At 50.3% G+C, this 18,519-nt stretch overlaps 3 protein-coding genes across 3 annotated transcripts in view; 1 reads left to right on the forward strand and 2 right to left on the reverse strand.

Moving 5' to 3' along the window:
* Positions 1-18,519, reverse strand: part of LOC123746147 (protein draper) — a 691,165-nt gene that overhangs the window by 373,341 nt on the left and 299,305 nt on the right. The window lies entirely within an intron of this gene.
* On the reverse strand, positions 6,260-7,717 carry LOC123745945 (uncharacterized protein DKFZp434B061-like). Its single transcript, XM_045727053.2, has one exon. It carries the CDS (start codon positions 7,715-7,717, stop codon positions 6,260-6,262), a length of 1,458 nt encoding a protein of 485 aa, XP_045583009.2.
* LOC123745944 (E3 ubiquitin-protein ligase Hakai-like) lies at positions 12,598-13,743 on the forward strand. Its single transcript, XM_045727052.2, has one exon. It carries the CDS (start codon positions 12,598-12,600, stop codon positions 13,741-13,743), a length of 1,146 nt encoding a protein of 381 aa, XP_045583008.2.

The raw sequence follows: 18,519 nt of genomic DNA on the forward strand, positions 1-18,519 counted from the left end.
ATACACAATCCTTCACTGTAGCACCCCACTATACACAATCCTCCACTGTAGCACCCCACTATACACAATCCTTCACTGTAGCACCCCACTATACACAATCCTCCACTGTAGCACCCCACTATACACAATCCTCCACTGTAGCACCCCACTATACACAATCCTCCACTGTAGCACCCCACCATACACAATCCTCCACTGTAGCACCCCACCATACACAATCCTCCACTGTAGCACACCCACCATACACAATCCTTCACTGTAGCACCCCCACCATACACAATCCTCCACTGTAGCACACCCACCATACACAATCCTCCACTGTAGCACCCCCACCATACACAATCCTCCACTGTAGCACACCCACCATACACAATCCTTCACTGTAGCACACCCACCATACACAATCCTTCACTGTAGCACACCCACCATACACAATCCTCCACTGTAGCACACCCACCATACACAATCCTTCACTGTAGCACCCCACCATACACAATCCTCCACTGTAGCACCCCCACCATACACAATCCTCCACTGTAGCACACCCACCATACACAATCCTTCACTGTAGCACACCCACCATACACAATCCTTCACTGTAGCACACCCACCATACACAATCATTCACTGTAGCACCTCCACCATACACAATCATTCACTGTAGCACCCCACTATACACAATCCTTCACTGTAGCACCCCCACCATACACAATCCTTCACTGTAGCACCCCACTATACACAATCCTCCACTGTAGCACCCCACTATACACAATCCTCCACTGTAGCACCCCACCATACACAATCCTCCATTGTAGCACCCCACTATACACAATCCTCCACTGTAGCACCCCACTATACACAATCCTCCACTGTAGCACCCCACCATACACAATCATTCACTGTAGCACCCCACTATACACAATCCTTCACTGTAGCACCCCCACCATACACAATCCTTCACTGTAGCACCCCACTATACACAATCCTCCACTGTAGCACCCCACTATACACAATCCTCCACTGTAGCACCCCACCATACACAATCCTCCATTGTAGCACCCCACTATACACAATCCTCCACTGTAGCACCCCACCATACACAATCCTTCACTGTAGCACACCCACCATACACAATCCTTCACTGTAGCACCCCACCATACACAATCCTCCACTGTAGCACACCCACCATACACAATCCTTCACTGTAGCACACCCACCATACACAATCCTTCACTGTAGCACCCCACCATACACAATCCTCCACTGTAGCACACCCACCATACACAATCCTTCACTGTAGCACACCCACCATACACAATCCTTCACTGTAGCACCCCACCATACACAATCCTTCACTGTAGCACCCCACCATACACAATCCTTCACTGTAGCACCCCCACCATACACAATCCTTCACTGTAGCACCCCACCATACACAATCCTCCACTGTAGCACCCCACCATACACAATCCTCCACTGTAGCACCCCCACCATACACAATCCTTCACTGTAGCACACCCACCATACACAATCCTTCACTGTAGCACCCCACCATACACAATCCTTCACTGTAGCACCCCACCATACACAATCCTTCACTGTAGCACCCCACCATACACAATCCTTCACTGTAGCACCCCCACCATACACAATCCTTCACTGTAGCACCCCACCATACACAATCCTCCACTGTAGCACCTCCAGCATACACAATCCTCCACTGTAGCACCCCACCATACACAATCCTCCACTGTAGCACCCCACCATACACAATCCTCCACTGTAGCACACCCACCATACACAATCATTCACTGTAGCACCTCCACCATACACAATCATTCACTGTAGCACACCCTCCATACACAATCCTTCACTGTAGCACCCCCACCATACACAATTCTTCACTGTAGCACCCCACCATACACAATCCTCCACTGTAGCACCCCCACCATACACAATCCTTCACTGTAGCACCCCAACATACACAATCCTTCACTGTAGCACACCCACCATACACAATCCTCCACTGTAGCACCCCACCATACACAATCCTCCACTGTAGCACCCCACCATACACAATCCTTCACTGTAGCACACCCACCATACACAATCCTCCACTGTAGCACCCCACCATACACAATCCTCCACTGTAGCACCCCCACCATACACAATCCTCCACTGTAGCACCCCACCATACACAATCCTCCACTGTAGCACCCCACCATACACAATCCTCCACTGTAGCACCCCACAATACACAATCCTTCATTGTAGCACCCCACCATACACAATCCTCCACTGTAGCACCCCACCATACACAATCCTCCACTGTAGCACCCCACCATACACAATCCTTCACTGTAGCACACCCACCATACACAATCCTCCACTGTAGCACACCCACCATACACAATCCTTCATTGTAGCACCCCACCATACACAATCCTCCACTGTAGCACCCCACCATACACAATCCTCCACTCTAGCACCCCACCATACACAATCCTCCACTGTAGCACCCCACCATACACAATCCTCCACTGTAGCACCCCACAATACACAATCCTTCATTGTAGCACCCCCACCATACACAATCCTTCACTGTAGCACCCCCACCATACACAATCCTTCACTCTAGCACCCCACCATACACAATCCTTCACTGTAGCACACCCACCATACACAATCCTTCATTGTAGCACCCCACCATACACAATCCTCCACTGTAGCACACCCACCATACACAATCCTCCACTGTAGCACCCCACCATACACAATCCTTCATTGTAGCACCCCACCATACACAATCCTCCACTGTAGCACACCCACCATACACAATCCTCCACTGTAGCACCCCACCATACACAATCCTCCACTGTAGCACCCCACCATACACAATCCTTCACTGTAGCACACCCACCATACACAATCCTCCACTGTAGCACCCCACCATACACAATCCTTCATTGTAGCACCCCACCATACACAATCCTCCACTGTAGCACCCCACCATACACAATCATTCACTGTAGCACCTCCACCATACACAATCCTCCACTGTAGCACCCCACTATACACAATCCTTCACTGTAGCACCCCCACCATACACAATCCTCCACTGTAGCACCCCACCATACACAATCCTTCATTGTAGCACCCCACCATACACAATCCTCCACTGTAGCACCCCACCATACACAATCCTCCACTGTAGCACCCCACCATACACAATCCTCCACTGTAGCACCCCACCATACACAATCCTCCACTGTAGCACCCCACCATACACAATCCTTCATTGTAGCACCCCCACCATACACAATCCTTCACTGTAGCACCCCCACCATACACAATCCTCCACTGTAGCACCCCACCATACACAATCCTTCACTGTAGCACCCCCACCATACACAATCCTCCACTGTAGCACCCCCACCATACACAATCATTCACTGTAGCACCCCACCATACACAATCATTCACTGTAGCACCCCACCATACACAATCCTTCACTGTAGCACCATACCATACACAATCCTCCACTGTAGCACCCCACCATACACAATCCTCCACTGTAGCACCCCACCATACACAATCCTCCACTGTAGCACCCCACCATACACAATCCTTCACTGTAGCACCCCACCATACACAATCCTTCACTGTAGCACCCCCACCATACACAATCCTCCACTGTAGCACACCCACCATACACAATCCTCCCAAGCCACTGCCCCACACATTCCAACACTGGGAATTTTCTGAGAATGGGAATTACCGGGAATGGGAATTACCGGGAATGGGAATTACCAGGAATGGGAATTACCGGGAATGGGAATTACCGGGAATGGGAATTACCGGGAATGGGAATGCGACCTAAAATGAAGACGGTTAATAACAGAGAGAATAAAATAACTGTTGAACTGGCCCCAGTTTGTTAGGCCATAACAGAGAAAAGGAAAATTGGCTTAATCATCAAAGAAAACAATTTAATTTCAATAGATTGATTTACTTAATTATATAAATTGAAGGAAAAAGCCCAATTACAGGAAAATAATTTGGGAGAATTTCCTTCTGGCAGAAATTCTTCTTCAGTTAAAGTTTAAGGTTTAAGGTTAAGGTTAAAGTTTAAGGTTAAAGTTTAAGGTTTAAGTTTAAAGTTTAAGGTTTAAGGTTAAGGTTAAAGTTTAAGGTTTAAGGTTAAGGTTAAGTTTAAGGTGTTAATTAGAGAGCTTCTTGTAACAAAATGTTCAGTTGTTAAGGAAAGCTGAGTTCACATGTTAATTCCCCTTTCTAACTGGTAGTGTTCAGATGCGTGAGGGGACCCACAACAGCCTACTCGCCCATCGCTCACCTTACTTTGAGATCATTTCGGGGCTTAGTGTCCCCGCGGCCCGGTCCTCGACCAGGCCTCCACCCCCAGGAAGCAGCCCGTAGCCCTATTTACTGCTTGGTAACAGGGGCATTAGGGTGAAAGAAACATTTTGCCCATTTGTCTTCGCCTCCACCGGGGATTGAACCCGGAACCTCAGGACAACGACTCCGAAGCGCTGTCCACACTCTGTCTCACATCCTATGTTCTATAGAGGCGTTGACTTCTATACTTATCTCTGGTATTTTGACCTCTGCTGAGTGCGGACACCTTAACCTCTGTACATATGCTGACTGCAGCCACCTTAACCTCTGTACATATGCTGAGTGCAGCCACCTTAACCTCTGTACATATGCTGAATGCAGCCACCTTAACCTCTGTACATATGCTGAGTGCAGCCACCTTAACCTCTGTACATATGCTGAGTGCAGCCACCTTAACCTCTGTACATATGCTGACTGCAGCCACCTTAACCTCTGTACATATGCTGAGTGCAGCCACCTTAACCTCTGTACATATGCTGAGTGCAGCCACCTTAACCTCTGTACCTATGCTGAGTGCAGCCACCTTAACCTCTGTACCTATGCTGAGTGCAGCCACCTTAACCTCTGTACATATGCTGAGTGCAGCCACCTTAACCTCTGTACATATGCTGAGTGCAGCCACCTTAACCTCTGTACCTATGCTGAGTGCAGCCACCTTAACCTCTGTACCTATGCCGAGTTCATAGGGTCTACCAGCTTCCTGGTCTTCTGTGCTTCCCAATTTTAAAACATTTAATAGTCAGGAAAAAAACAAGAAAGTGTATTAAGTGAAGTGTGTCTTGGATGGCTAATAAGGTCGCGAGCTCAACCAGTTGGACTACTCTTTCAACCACTCCCATCGCTGCTTGCAGGTCTGAGCTCGATCCCCGAATGACCGAAGTTGATGGGCACCATTCCTTCCCTCCGTCCTATCCCAAATGCTAGTCCCCATACCCCCCCCCTTCCACACTGCCTTACTGACTCCATGCCTCTGAAAAAGGTTTTCTCCTCGTTGAGGTGATTTCGGGGCTTAGCCTCCCCGCGGCCCGGTCCACGAGCAGGCCTGCTCGTTGGGAGGGTTTGCAAGGAATGCTACCTGGGGGGGGGGGTGCCGGGGGGGGGGGGAAGGGGAGGGGGCAGTGATGGGTGTGGGCTTCCGGGAGAGGTGAGAGGGATGGGGGTGTTGAGGGGAGAGCGTGGGAGCGAGAGGGGTGGAGGAGAGGGCGTGGGAGAGGGGGGGAGAGGGGGAGGAGAGGGCGTGGGAGAGGGGGGGAGAGGGGGAGGAGAGGGCGTGGAAGAGAGAGGAGGAGAGGGCGTGGGAGAGGGGTGGAGAGAGGGCGTGGGAGAGGGGGAGGAGAGAGCGTGGGAGAGAGAGGGGAGGAGGAGAGGGCGTGGGAGAGAGAGGGGTGGAGGAGAGGGCGTGGGTGAGAGATCAATAGCAGCGTGGGCGGTACTAGAGCTTTCTGTACCTGACACACACACACACACACACACACACACACACACACACACACACACACACACACACACACACACACGCGCACGCACACACACACACACACACACACACACACACACACACACACACACACACACACACACACACACACACACTTCCCATATACATATTAAAATACATCTTAGCATGAGCGTGAGCATGAACTACCTTAAGATCATACAAGATACAGACAACAAGAATATCCGCCAACTCTTACTCTCTTCTTAATGTGCTCTTGAGAGTCAAGAGGCTTAATACTAACACACGTTTTACACCTGTGTAGATTTATACACCTCCGTTTTCTATGCGTGCATCATAAAGCAATGTCCCAGCAGGGTCGTCTGACCAAGACTTGCGCCAGGATAGTTAAGGTATCATGTTGTAACTGGTCGTTCCGTCAACAGGCAACACTTCTTGACAAGGAACTAGGAGTCGAATCCAGCTCTCAGAAGCCTTAGGCAGGTGGCCGCTCTCAGAAGCCCTAGGCAGGTGGCCGCTCTCAGAAGCCTTAGGCAGGTGGCCGCTCTCAGAAGCCCTAGGCAGGTGGCCGCTCTCAGAAGCCCTAGGCAGGTGGCCGCTCTCAGAAGCCCTAGGCAGGTGGCCACTCTCAGAAGCCCTAGGCAGGTGGCCGCTCTCAGAAGCCCTAGGCAGGTGGCCGCTCTCAGAAGCCCTAGGCAGGTGGCCGCTCTCAGAAACCCTAGGCAGGTGGCCGCTCTCAGAAGCCTTAGGCAAGTGGCCGCTCTCGGAAGCCTTAGGCACGTCGCCGCTCTCAGAAGCCTTAGGCACGTCGCCGCTCTCAGAAGCCCTAGGCAGGTGGCGGCTCTCAGAAGCCCTAGGCAGGTGGCCGCTCTCAGAAGCCCTAGGCAGGTGGCCGCTCTCAGAAGCCCTAGGCAGGTGGCCGCTCTCAGAAGCCCTAGGCAGATGGCCGCTCTCAGAAGCCCTAGGCAGGTGGCCGCTCTCAGAAGCCCTAGGCAGGTGGCCACTCTCAGAAGCCCTAGGCACGTGGCCGCTCTCAGAAGCCCTAGGCAGGTGGCCGCTCTCAGAAGCCTTAGGCACGTCGCCACTCTCAGAAGCCCTAGGCAGGTGGCCGCTCTCAGAAGCCCTAGGCAGGTGGCCGCTCTCAGAAGCCCTAGGCAGGTGGCCACTCTCAAAAGCCCTAGGCAGGTGGCCACTCTCAGAAGCCCTAGGCAGGTGGCCACTCTCAGAAGCCCTAGGCAGGTGGCCACTCTCAGAAGCCCTAGGCTGGTGGCCGCTCTCAGAAGCCCTAGGCTGGTGGCCGCTCTCAGAAGCCCTAGGCAGGTGGCCGCTCTCAGAAGCCCTAGGCAGGTGACCACTCTCAGAAGCCCTAGGCAGGTGGCCACTCTCAGAAGCCCTAGGCTGGTGGCCGCTCTCAGAAGCCCTAGGCTGGTGGCCGCTCTCAGAAGCCCTAGGCAGGTGGCCACTCTCAGAAGCCCTAGGCAGGTGGCCGCTCTCAGAAGCCCTAGGCTGGTGGCCACTCTCAGAAGCCCTAGGCAGGTAGCCACTCTCAGAAGCCCTAGACAGGTGGCCGCTCTCAGAAGCCCTAGGCTGGTGGCCGCTCTCAGAAGCCCTAGGCTGGTGGCCGCTCTCAGAAGCCCTAGGCAGGTGGCCGCTCTCAGAAGCCCTAGGCAGGTAGCCACTCTCAGAAGCCCTATGCAGGTGGCCACTCTCAGAAGCCTTAGGCAGGTCGCCACTCTCAGAAGCCCTAGGCAGGTGGCCGCTCTCAGAAGCCCTAGGCAGGTGGCCGCTCTCAGAAGCCCTAGACACGTTGCAACACGTGTAATGCTCGCCGTCATCTACTAACATCTGCCGGAGAGAACCATCTTGCTCTTCCACTAGCGTGAGTGACGGGGAGGAAAACACCTCAGAGAACAATCCAAAGGCAGCATAACTCACACGACTCCTTGACGGAAAATGGAATTCGCGCCAACCCGAGCAAATCTCCCCACCCGTTCATTCCCCCGAACTCGTTCACGAAATCCTTAGGTAATGGAGTTCCCGAAGGCCCTGAGGCGGACAACTTCCATTACCATCCTTGCCTCCACACAACCACTCTTAACTGGCTGACTGTATCCTGGAGTACCTGCCCCCCCAGCAGCCTATACGACAGTCAAGACTGTTGAGCACCTACTTACCAGTTAAATATCTGATTACAGCAGCTGTATCAGCGGTATAGAGACCTGGTCTGGGTGGGACAGGCAGACACCAGGTGCCAATGATGGTTTCATGGTTATGTTACAGCGGAGCTATTGGTTCCATCATTCTTGTTCCACATTCACTGTTGTTTTACCTGGAAAGAAAAATATATATTTTAATTTATGAGGGCGATTAGAGAGAGAGAGAGAGAGAGAGAGAGAGAGAGAGAGAGAGAGAGAGAGAGAGAGAGAGAGAGAGAGAGAGACAGAGAGAGAGAGAGAGAGTTGATAAAGGATAAACGTAGAAGTAAAAATTGTATCACCTTTTGATTCAACACAAGTGTATCGTGTGTCAGAGATGTGTCAGCCGGGATGATCAGGGATGTGTCAGCCGAGATGATCAGGGATGTGTCAGCCGGGATGATCAGGGATGTGTCAGCCGAGATGGTCAGGAACGTACTAGTCAGGGAGTGCCAGTCATCTGGGTACTGTCAGGATGTGTCAATCATATAATGTCAGGACAGTATCGTATGGCGTATATCAGAAATGTGTCAGCCTGTCAGTCACGTAACGTCAGGAAAATGTCACCCGGAGAATGTAAACAGAATACGTCAGCTGAGGGGCGCAGCGGCCGCCACCCACAACAGATTAATGAACAATTCGTCCACTTATGTCAACATTTGCTAGCGGTCACGCGTCCCACGCCTCCAGATGAGGTAAAGATGGAGAGGCCAGGAAGGAAAGGGAGAGGAAGGGAAGGGAGAGAAAGGGAGAGGAGAGGGAGGGAGGACAGGTGGAGAGAGATGGGGGTAGGGGGGGTGAGATGAAAGGTTAGGAGAGGGGTACAATGGGAAATGTAGTAGGGTGGGGGGGGGGGGAGAAGAGGATAAGGGGGGGAGAGCAGGAAAGGGAGGAAGAGTATTAGGAGAGGGGAGAAAATAGAGCGCTAACTCTGTATGTTGGTCACTTAAGAGGAGCGCTTCTCTCGCTTCTTCTCGCAGTTGCTGTGTCTATGTCAATCTTGGCGCGTGCTGGCGTGTCTCAAGGCGAGGATAGAGGTGCAGGCAACGGTTATGATGGAGGTGGAACTCGTTTAGCCTCACCAGATTCCGGTGTTCAACTGTTCCTCGCCAGCAAACGGCATTCTAAGGCCTTTTGTCGCCCAAACTAAAGTTGCCCATGTTAAATGTTCTGTGTTGATCAATGGCGAAGTTCCAGAGGCAGTGTGTGCGACGGATAGTTAGCACCACAGAGGCAGAAAAGCCAACAAAAGCTGGCACCTGTGTAGCCTTCTGTGAGCCTGAGGTTGCCTCCAAAAGGCTGTCTTCCCACTCCAGCGACAGCCGTCGAACCACGACAGCCAAGTGCAGACGGGGCCATCAGCCGCCATTTGGAGTTCGATGTTATTTTAATCCTCATGAACGTCCACGAAGACGTACACTAGGAAAAAACTCTCGAAATCTCGTTTGATGAGAAGATAAGTTTGCGTCAGTTCCAGGCACCCCTAACTTTTCCAGCCTGGTATCAAGGCAGACCAAGCAGACTTTCCATCTAGCCATCTGATCGCAGACGCTCCTGCAGACACAGTTGCTGCTGCTGCTGGAGCCCACAGACACTGCGAAGTACAGTCATCAAATGGTAATGTGGACATTCAGTAGCTAAAAGCGATTGACGGGGAAGCAGTTACCAGGCTTGTCTTCCAGCGCTTGCTCTCCAGAGCAGTGCTTTATCACCACATAACACGGACGTGTTGCTTCTACTGCAACATTTCCTTCAATTGAATTGCAAGAAAGCACAAAAAACAATGTGGATGAAAGCAGGCACAACCAAACGGCGCAAATACATTTCAGTATACGAAATCGGGCAGAAACGTCTTGCCAAACGACCTGGTCTTTGAAGAATTCCTATTTTCTTCGCACTAAAAACAATACTATTCTACATCCTACATTTCTGGACATTTGCACGCGCGTGCAAAACCATCACCTCAAGCACTCTGGGAAGGGAGAACCGAGACACAAGATAATGCTCACAAGTGTGTGAGTAAAAGTTGCTGTGAACTAGAAGAAAAGGTCTGTGAAAAGTCCCGAGTTAAACTCTTATTCAAAAAAGCATTTCACCAGAAGCACTGCCTCAGTCACCTGGTGTGCTGATATCCTGTTTAACAACCATCAACGACCACGGCATGGTATTTAGACCTCCAACGACCACACAGTAGTATGGAAGCTGACTACGAACGACCATAGCATGCTATACATGTAAACAGGAGCGTGTTAACACGTTCCACGCACGCACGCACGCACGCACACACACACACACACACACGCACACACACGCACACACACGCACACACACCCACACACAGACACACACACGCACACGCACGCACACACACACACACACACACACACACACACACACACACACACACACACACACACACACACACACACACACACACACACGCACCCTCTGACAGTTGATAGGCGGGACCAAAGAGCCAAAGCTCAACCCCCGCAAGCACAAATAGGTGAGTACACACACACACACACACACACACACACACACACACACACATACACACACACACACACACACACACACACACACACACACACACACACACACACACACACACACACACCACCTGACGTCATCCGTTCATTCATGCATGGACATTAAACCCATAAAATATTCCAAACACAACACACACACGCTTGCAATCATAATACAACAAACAAATAAACCAATGAGCGATATGAACGACAAGACCTCACTCGCTGCCATTTACGAATATTATAAAACGTGTTCGAATCAGTATTTACGAGTATTTTTTTGGGAGGAGAAAAACTTACACGTAAAAAAGATATTTTTCTCTTAACAAGGGTGACCCAAAAGTTAACCACCCTGTGTGGCAAACAACCCCGTCTAACCCACACCCTGTCAACCCGTCCTCATCACCATGGCCAAATGCTCATTAATCCAACCGCTAAACCCACCCTGTTCAGTACTGAAACACGTTCTATACACGACTCATAACTCATGACGATACACGTTTTCGAATCACACATCTCTACATGTGATCTGAGCCCTCTCGGCGTTCCCACAGAGGGGTAGAAGCCCCCTCTCATTGCCCCCCTACAGAGGGGTTGAAGCCCCCCCCCTCAGTGTCCCCACAGAGGGGGGGTAGAAGCCCCCTCTCAGTGCCCCCCTACAGAGGGGTTGAAGCCCCCCCCCTCAGTGCCCCCACAGAGGGGGGGTAGAAGCCCCCCCCCCACCACAGACATAGGGGGCACCACCAGAGACACTTGGCAGCAAGCTGTGTAATTATATGTTAAGTTTTAAACGGTGTTCACGCCAACCTGCGCTCATTGCCCCGTGTGTAAACCATTACTGCTTGACAGTGACACATGGCCGCTGGGAGAGTGAGGGAGAGTGAGGGAGAGTGAGGGAGAGCGAGGGAAGGAAGTTGTAGAGAGGGAGGAGATAAAGAGAGTGAAGAGATAGAAAATGGAGAGAGAGAGAGAGAGAGAGAGAGAGAGAGAGAGAGAGAGAGAGAGAGAGAGAGAGAGAGAGAGAGAGAGAGAGAGAGAGAGAGAGAGAGAGATGGCAGGTTCTCTCTCTCCCACTATCTCACTCTCACATTCTGTCGTAAAACACAAAATTAATATAATCATATTTTAATCACATCATATTTTAATTCACTTCATCAAATTTAACGTCAAAATTCAACGCACGTCATATAACAGTTCAACGCACGTCATATAACAGTTCAACGCACGTCATATAACAGTTCAACGCACGTCATATAACAGTTCAACGCACGTCATATAACAGTTCAACGCTCGTCATATAAACGTTCAACGCACGTCATATAAGTTCAACGCACGTCATATAACAGTTCAACGCTCGTCATATAAACGTTCAACGCACGTCATATAACAGTTCAACGCACGCCATATAACAGTTCAACGCACGCCAGAACAATCCAACGCACGCCATATTCCTCAGGCAGCGTGCATTAAGGAATATTTGCATTGCGTGCAATATTAGCGTGCAGTTCAACGCACGCCAATATTGAACCATAATCCTGATTAAGTGCTCGCAAAATAATTTTTGACTCATCCTATATTTTACTTCATCGACACATCTTATATAAATTATATATATAAATTTACATATCCCATTATTTAAAATAACAATCTACTGAATATTCTGTTAATATTACTTCATCATTAAGTTAATTGAAAAATAAATAATTTATTTTCCATCGTACCGAGGTCATTGGAGCCGAGTAGATATAATTCAGAAACCTAAGTAATAGATAGCATTATTGAAATTTTAGTTAAATACTAAAAAATGTAAGAAATTTAAATGTTTAATGCGAATAAAAAGAAATATAAAGGCATAAAATGTGAGCAGGAGGCAAGCCAGGTCCGCGATAAAATTTATTATTTCACTCGAGGAGAAAGCAACAATGAAACAATTACTTCCTAGGAGAAAGGATAGCGAGCCTGATACGCACGATATCCTGTTGTCTTAAGTTTCGTCAATATGGGCGCGCACATATTGCACGCACCGCCGCAACGCCCATTACAACCGCCGCACGCCCATTACAACCGCCGCACGCCCATTACAACCGCCACACGCCCATTACAACCGCCGCACGCCCATTACAACCGCCACACGCCCATTACAACCGCCGCACGCCCATTACAACCGCCACACGCCCATTACAACCGCCGCACGCCCATTACAACCGCCACACGCCCATTACAACCGCCGCACGCCCATTACAACCGCCGCACGCCCATTACAACCGCCGCACGCCCATTACAACCGCCACACGCCCATTACAACCGCCGCACGCCCATTACAACCGCCGCACGCCCATTACAACCGCCACACGCCCATTACAACCGCCGCACGCCCATTACAACCGCCGCACGCCCATTACAACCGCCACACGCCCATTACAACCGCCGCACGCCCATTACAACCGCCGCACGCCCATTACAACCGCCGCACGCCCATTACAACCGCCGCACGCCCATTACAACCGCCGCACGCCCATTACAACCGCCGCACGCCCATTACAACCGCCGCACGCCCATTACAACCGCCACACGCCCATTACAACCGCCACACGCCCATTACAACCGCCGCACGCCCATTACAACCGTCACACGCCCATTACAACCGCCACACGCCCATTACAACCGCCACACGCCCATTACAACCGCCGCACGCCCATTACAACCGCCACACGCCCATTACAACCGCCGCACGCCCATTACAACCGCCGCACGCCCATTACAACCGCCGCACGCCCATTACAACCGCCACACGCCCATTACAACCGCCACACGCCCATTACAACCGCCACACGCCCATTACAACCGCCACACGCCCATTACAACCGCCGCACGCCCATTACAACCGCCACACGCCCATTACAACCGCCGCACGCCCATTACAACCGCCGCACGCCCATTACAACCGCCACACGCCCATTACAACCGCCACACGCCCATTACAACCGCCGCACGCCCATTACAACCGCCACACGCCCATTACAACCGCCGCACGCCCATTACAACCGCCGCACGCCCATTACAACCGCCGCACGCCCATTACAACCGCCGCACGCCCATTACAACCGCCGCACGCCCATTACAACCCTTTCGTGGGCGTGGTTAATAACCCAACAAGCCTGGACAATCTCTAACTGGCTTGGCACTCAGGGAGATGCCCAAGTGCCAATCATCTCTACCATCACTTGTCGTGGTAAACAGTATGATCGCCGGCATTCAGAGACATCTTAACTACTCCCAAGGTGGAAATGACCAATGGGAATGAATGCCCCGAAGTGGGCAGTTGGGTGAGGGCCTACTCAATCACCTCATCATTACCGGTAATGATGTATGGTGCGGTATAAGTGGACTTTCGCAGTCAGAACTTCACCAAATTGGATCATTATCACGTCTAATTGGGTCATTCAGACGTCACTAGAACAAGCAGCCGTTTGTATCAGTGAAGTGTTCACAGTGTGCTACCTGAGGAAGCATGGGGTGGGCCACACTACACAGGGTGGGCCACACATCACAGGGTGGGCCACACATCACAGGGTGGGCCACACATCACAGGGTGAGCCACACATCACAGGGTGGGCCACACATCACAGGGTGGGCCACACTACACAGGGTGGGCCACACATCACAGGCTGGGCCACACTACATAGGGTGGGCGGTGGGGGGTTTAGCGGACCGGCATCCATCACCCAAACTTGACAACCAGTGGGAAATCCTCACATACGCACATCGCATACATAACCGAGTAATGATTTGTGGTCCACTTGCGTATTCTGAAAGTTGGGATTTGTCGAGGGAATATTTTACATACAGGCATACACATGCCTCCACGATGTTGCTTTCACTGCTAAAGTAGCATATCATGGATACTGCGGTCATTATGCATCGCTGGGAAGTTTCTGTCGGCTACAGTGAAGCAACAGCAGTGTCCGTGGAGAGCTTCAAGCTGTAGTCTGAGGGCTGCTTCAAGCAGTAGTCTGAGGGCTGCTTCAAGCAGTAGTCTGAGGACTGTTTCAAGCAGTAGTCTGAGGAGTGCTTCAAGCAGTAGTCTGAGGGCTGCTTCAAACAGTAGTCTGAGGGCTGCTTCAAGCAGTAGTCTGAGGGCTGCTTCAAGCAGTAGTCGCAGGACTGCTTCAAGCAGTAGTCTGAGGACTGCTTCAAGCAGTAGTCTGAGGACTGCTTCAAGCAGTAGTCTGAGGGCTGCTTCAAGCAGTAGTCTGAGGGCTACTTCAAGCAGTAGTCTGAGGACTGCTTCAAGCAGTAGTCTGAGGGCTGCTTCAAGCAGTAGTCTGAGGGCTGCTTCAAGCAGTAGTCTGAGGACTGCTTCAAGCAATAGTCTGAGGGCTGCTTCAAGCAGTAGTCTGAGGGCTGCTTCAAGCAGTAGCCTCTGATACCAAGATGATGATTTCGAGGTCATGATGAAGGGACGTCACCAGAGAACCGGGTTGAATGATGATTTAATGTCTGACTTCGTTGGTGTTGGCACTTGTGTGTTGACTGTACAGGAGGAGTCCCATTAGTGATCGTCGGACGTACAGATCTGATTTACCTGTCAGTCAATTCCCAGACAAACGTGTCTTTGAAACCGTGAGATAACTTTGGAATGAATTCAAAAATTTTGCGATTTCGGAATGAATTTAAAAAATTTGCGATTTCGGAATGAATTCAAAAATTTTGCGATTTCGGAAAGAATTTAAAAATTTTGCGATTTCGGAATGAATTTAAAAATTTTGCGATTTCGGAATGAATTTAAAAATTTTGCGATTTCGGAATGAATTAAAAAAATTTGCGATTTCGGAATGAATTAAAAAAATTTGCGATTTCGGAATGAATTTAAAAATTTTGCGATTTCGGAATGAATTAAAAAAATTTGCGATTTCGGAATGAATTAAAAAATTTTGCGATTTCGGAATGAATTAAAAAATTTTGCGATTTCGGAATGAATTTAAAAATTTGGCGATTTCCCTTCGAGGGTTCATTTCAGCCTCAGAAACAACCCGAACGTTCCCTGATTGACCGTTCCTCACTCCGCTGTCAGTGGAACGGCTAGTGGACCTGGCAGCTGCCTCTCCCATGAGGGGGTGGGTGTGGGGTTTCCTGCCTCGGTGCACGAGAGGTTTCTAGTACTTGTCAGATCTTGAGTATTTTATACGTCGTTATCATGTTCCTGTTTCTTCTTTCTCCGAGTGACGAGGAAAGACTAAACCACACAACTCATTCCTCTCAGCTCTGGGACTAGTCTGACGGCATACCTGTGGACCTCCTCGAGGTTTGCTATGAGTTTTAGGAGATTCGATCACGTTGGCGCCGCATATTCCAGAACCGGTATGATGTATGTGATAAACAGTGTGTCTCCTGTTTACGTCTGTTAAGGCAGCGTTAATGATGGCTCGCGTTGCATATGCTGCTGATGTTATCTGGTTGGGGTTGCCTCAGGAGATCGACAAGGTGTGTTGCCCTTGTGCCTCTAGAGATTGGCCTGTAAGACACTATCAGACCCGGGATGGTTTATCTTCCCATTTGTTACCATGTCTTCAGCCTCCTGCCCTAGCACAAATCTTCATTGCTTTACACTTCCCTGCGTTGAACTCTAGCAGCCATTTGTAAGACCATTCTTGTAAGTTGTTCCGGTCTTCCTATGGTTAGTCTTTCTTCGTGTTTACTTTCCACTCTTTTAGAGCACGTGACTGTGTGTGTGTGTGTGTGTGTGTGTGTGTGTGTGTGCGCGTGTGTGTGTGTGCGTGTGTGTGTGTGCGTGTGTGTGTGTGTGTGTGTGTGTGTGTATGTGTGTGTGTATGTGCGTGTGTGTACTCACCTAGTTGTGCTTGCGGGGGTTGAGCTCTGGCTCTTTGGTCCCGCCTCTCAACTGTCAATCAACAGGTGTACAGATTCCTGAGCCTACTGGGCTCTATCGTATCTACATTTAAAACTGTGTATGGAGTCAGCCTCCACCACATCACTGACTAATGCATTCCATCCGTTAACTACTCTGACACTGAAAAAGTTCCTTCTAACGTCTCTGTGGCTCATGTGGGTACTCAGTTTCCACCTGTGTCCCCTTGTTCGCGTCCCACCAGTGTTGAATAGTTTATCCTTGTTTACCCGGTCGATTCCTCTGAGGATTTTGTAGGTTGTGATCATGTCTCCCCTTACTCTTCTGTCTTCCAGTGTCGTAAGATGCATTTCCCGCAGCCTTTCCTCGTAACTCATGCCTCTTAGTTCTGGAACTAGTCTAGTGGCATACCTTTGGACTTTTTCCTGCTTCGTCTTGTGCTTGACAAGGTACGGGCTCCATGCTGGGGCCGCATACTCCAGGATTGGTCTTACATATGTGGTGTACAAGATTCTGAATGATTCCTTACACAGGTTCCTGAACGCTGTTCTGATGTTAGCCAGCCTCGCATATGCCGCAGACGTTATTCTTTTTATGTGGGCTTCAGGAGACAGGTTTGGTGTGATATCAACTCCTAGATCTTTCTCTCTGTTCGTTTCATTAAGTACTTCATCTCCTATTCTGTATCCTGTATCTGGCCTCCTATTTCCACTGCCTATTTTCATTACTTTGCATTTACTCGGGTTGAACTTCAACAGCCATTTGTTGGACCATTCACTCAGTCTGTCTAGGTCATCTTGTAGCCTCTTACTATCGTCCTCAGTTTCAATCCTCCTCATAATTTTTGCATCATCGGCAAACATTGAGAGAAACGATTCTATACCCTCTGGGAGATCATTTACATATATCAGAAACAGTATAGGTCCAAGGACCGTACCGCAGGGGTCGGTCCAAGGACCGACCCCTGCGGTACTCCACTCGTAACGTTTCGCCAATCTGAGACCTCACCCCTCACACTGACTCGTTGTCTCCTGTTGCTTAGGTACTCCTGTATCCAACGGAGTACCTTCCCTTTCACTCCAGCCTGCATCTCCAGTTTTTTCACTAGCCTCTTGTGTGGCACTGTATCAAAGGCTTTCTGACAATCCAAAAATATGCAGTCTGCCCACCCTTCTCTTTCTTGCCGTATTTTTGTTGCCTGGTCGTAGAATTCAAGTAACCCTGTGAGGCAGGACCTGCCATCCCTGAATCCCTGTGTGTGTGTGTGTGTGTGTGTGTGTGTGTGTGTGTGTGTGTGTGTGTGTGTGTGTGTGTGTGTGTGTGTGTGTGTGTGTGGTGTGTGTGTGTGGTGTGTGTGTGTGTGTGTGTGTGTGTGTGTGTGTGTGTGTGTGTGTGTGTGTGTGTGTGTGTGTGTGTGTGTGTACCCACGCGCTCGTCAGTGCAGCCTCAAACACTGGGACAGGCAAGAGCAGGAGAGGAAATGCCTGACCACTTCCCAGTGCCAATCATTGGCACTATCACCCGCACACCTGATGTGAACCCAGCTCGCGCGTCGAACCCGAACGCCGCCAGAGCAAAACCCCGGGGACAACACGTACAGAACACACCGCTCAGAGCGACCACTCACCGCTAACAAGCCACAACGACCCCGCCAAAGAGCATCCAGGTGTGTGACAATTATCCATAATTCCCGGCGCCGCGGCTTGGATATTAATCCCACCCTTGCGTCATCAGGCGCCCTGGATGGGGAGCGGGGGCAGTGCGTCACGCAACAAAGACCTGACCCTCTGCGTCACGATTACACCTTGCGTCTAACTCCTCGGTGATTGACTCGACCTAAAAACCCAGGTGACGCAACGTGATCACAGACGAGGGGGCATCAAGAGGTCTATAGCGGAAAATTCCCAACAATGGACTTGATCATTTTAGCTTAATGAAAGACCTGGGTAAATACTGGTTTGAAAACAGGGTTGTTTATAGAAGAAAAAAACCGGACAACACAATAGACGTGAGATTGCTGCATTGTTCTAAGCGTAGACAAGAGTGTATATA

The sequence above is a fragment of the Procambarus clarkii genome, chromosome 78, assembly GCF_040958095.1.
Source record: "Procambarus clarkii isolate CNS0578487 chromosome 78, FALCON_Pclarkii_2.0, whole genome shotgun sequence".
Taxonomy (NCBI): Eukaryota; Metazoa; Arthropoda; class Malacostraca; order Decapoda; family Cambaridae; genus Procambarus; species Procambarus clarkii.

Coding starts and splice junctions, on each gene's coding strand:
- LOC123745945 (XM_045727053.2), bottom strand. CDS start 7,717: ATGTTAGTAGATGACGGCGAGCATTACACGTGTTGCAACGTGTCTAGG.
- LOC123745944 (XM_045727052.2), top strand. CDS start 12,598: ATGGGCGCGCACATATTGCACGCACCGCCGCAACGCCCATTACAACCG.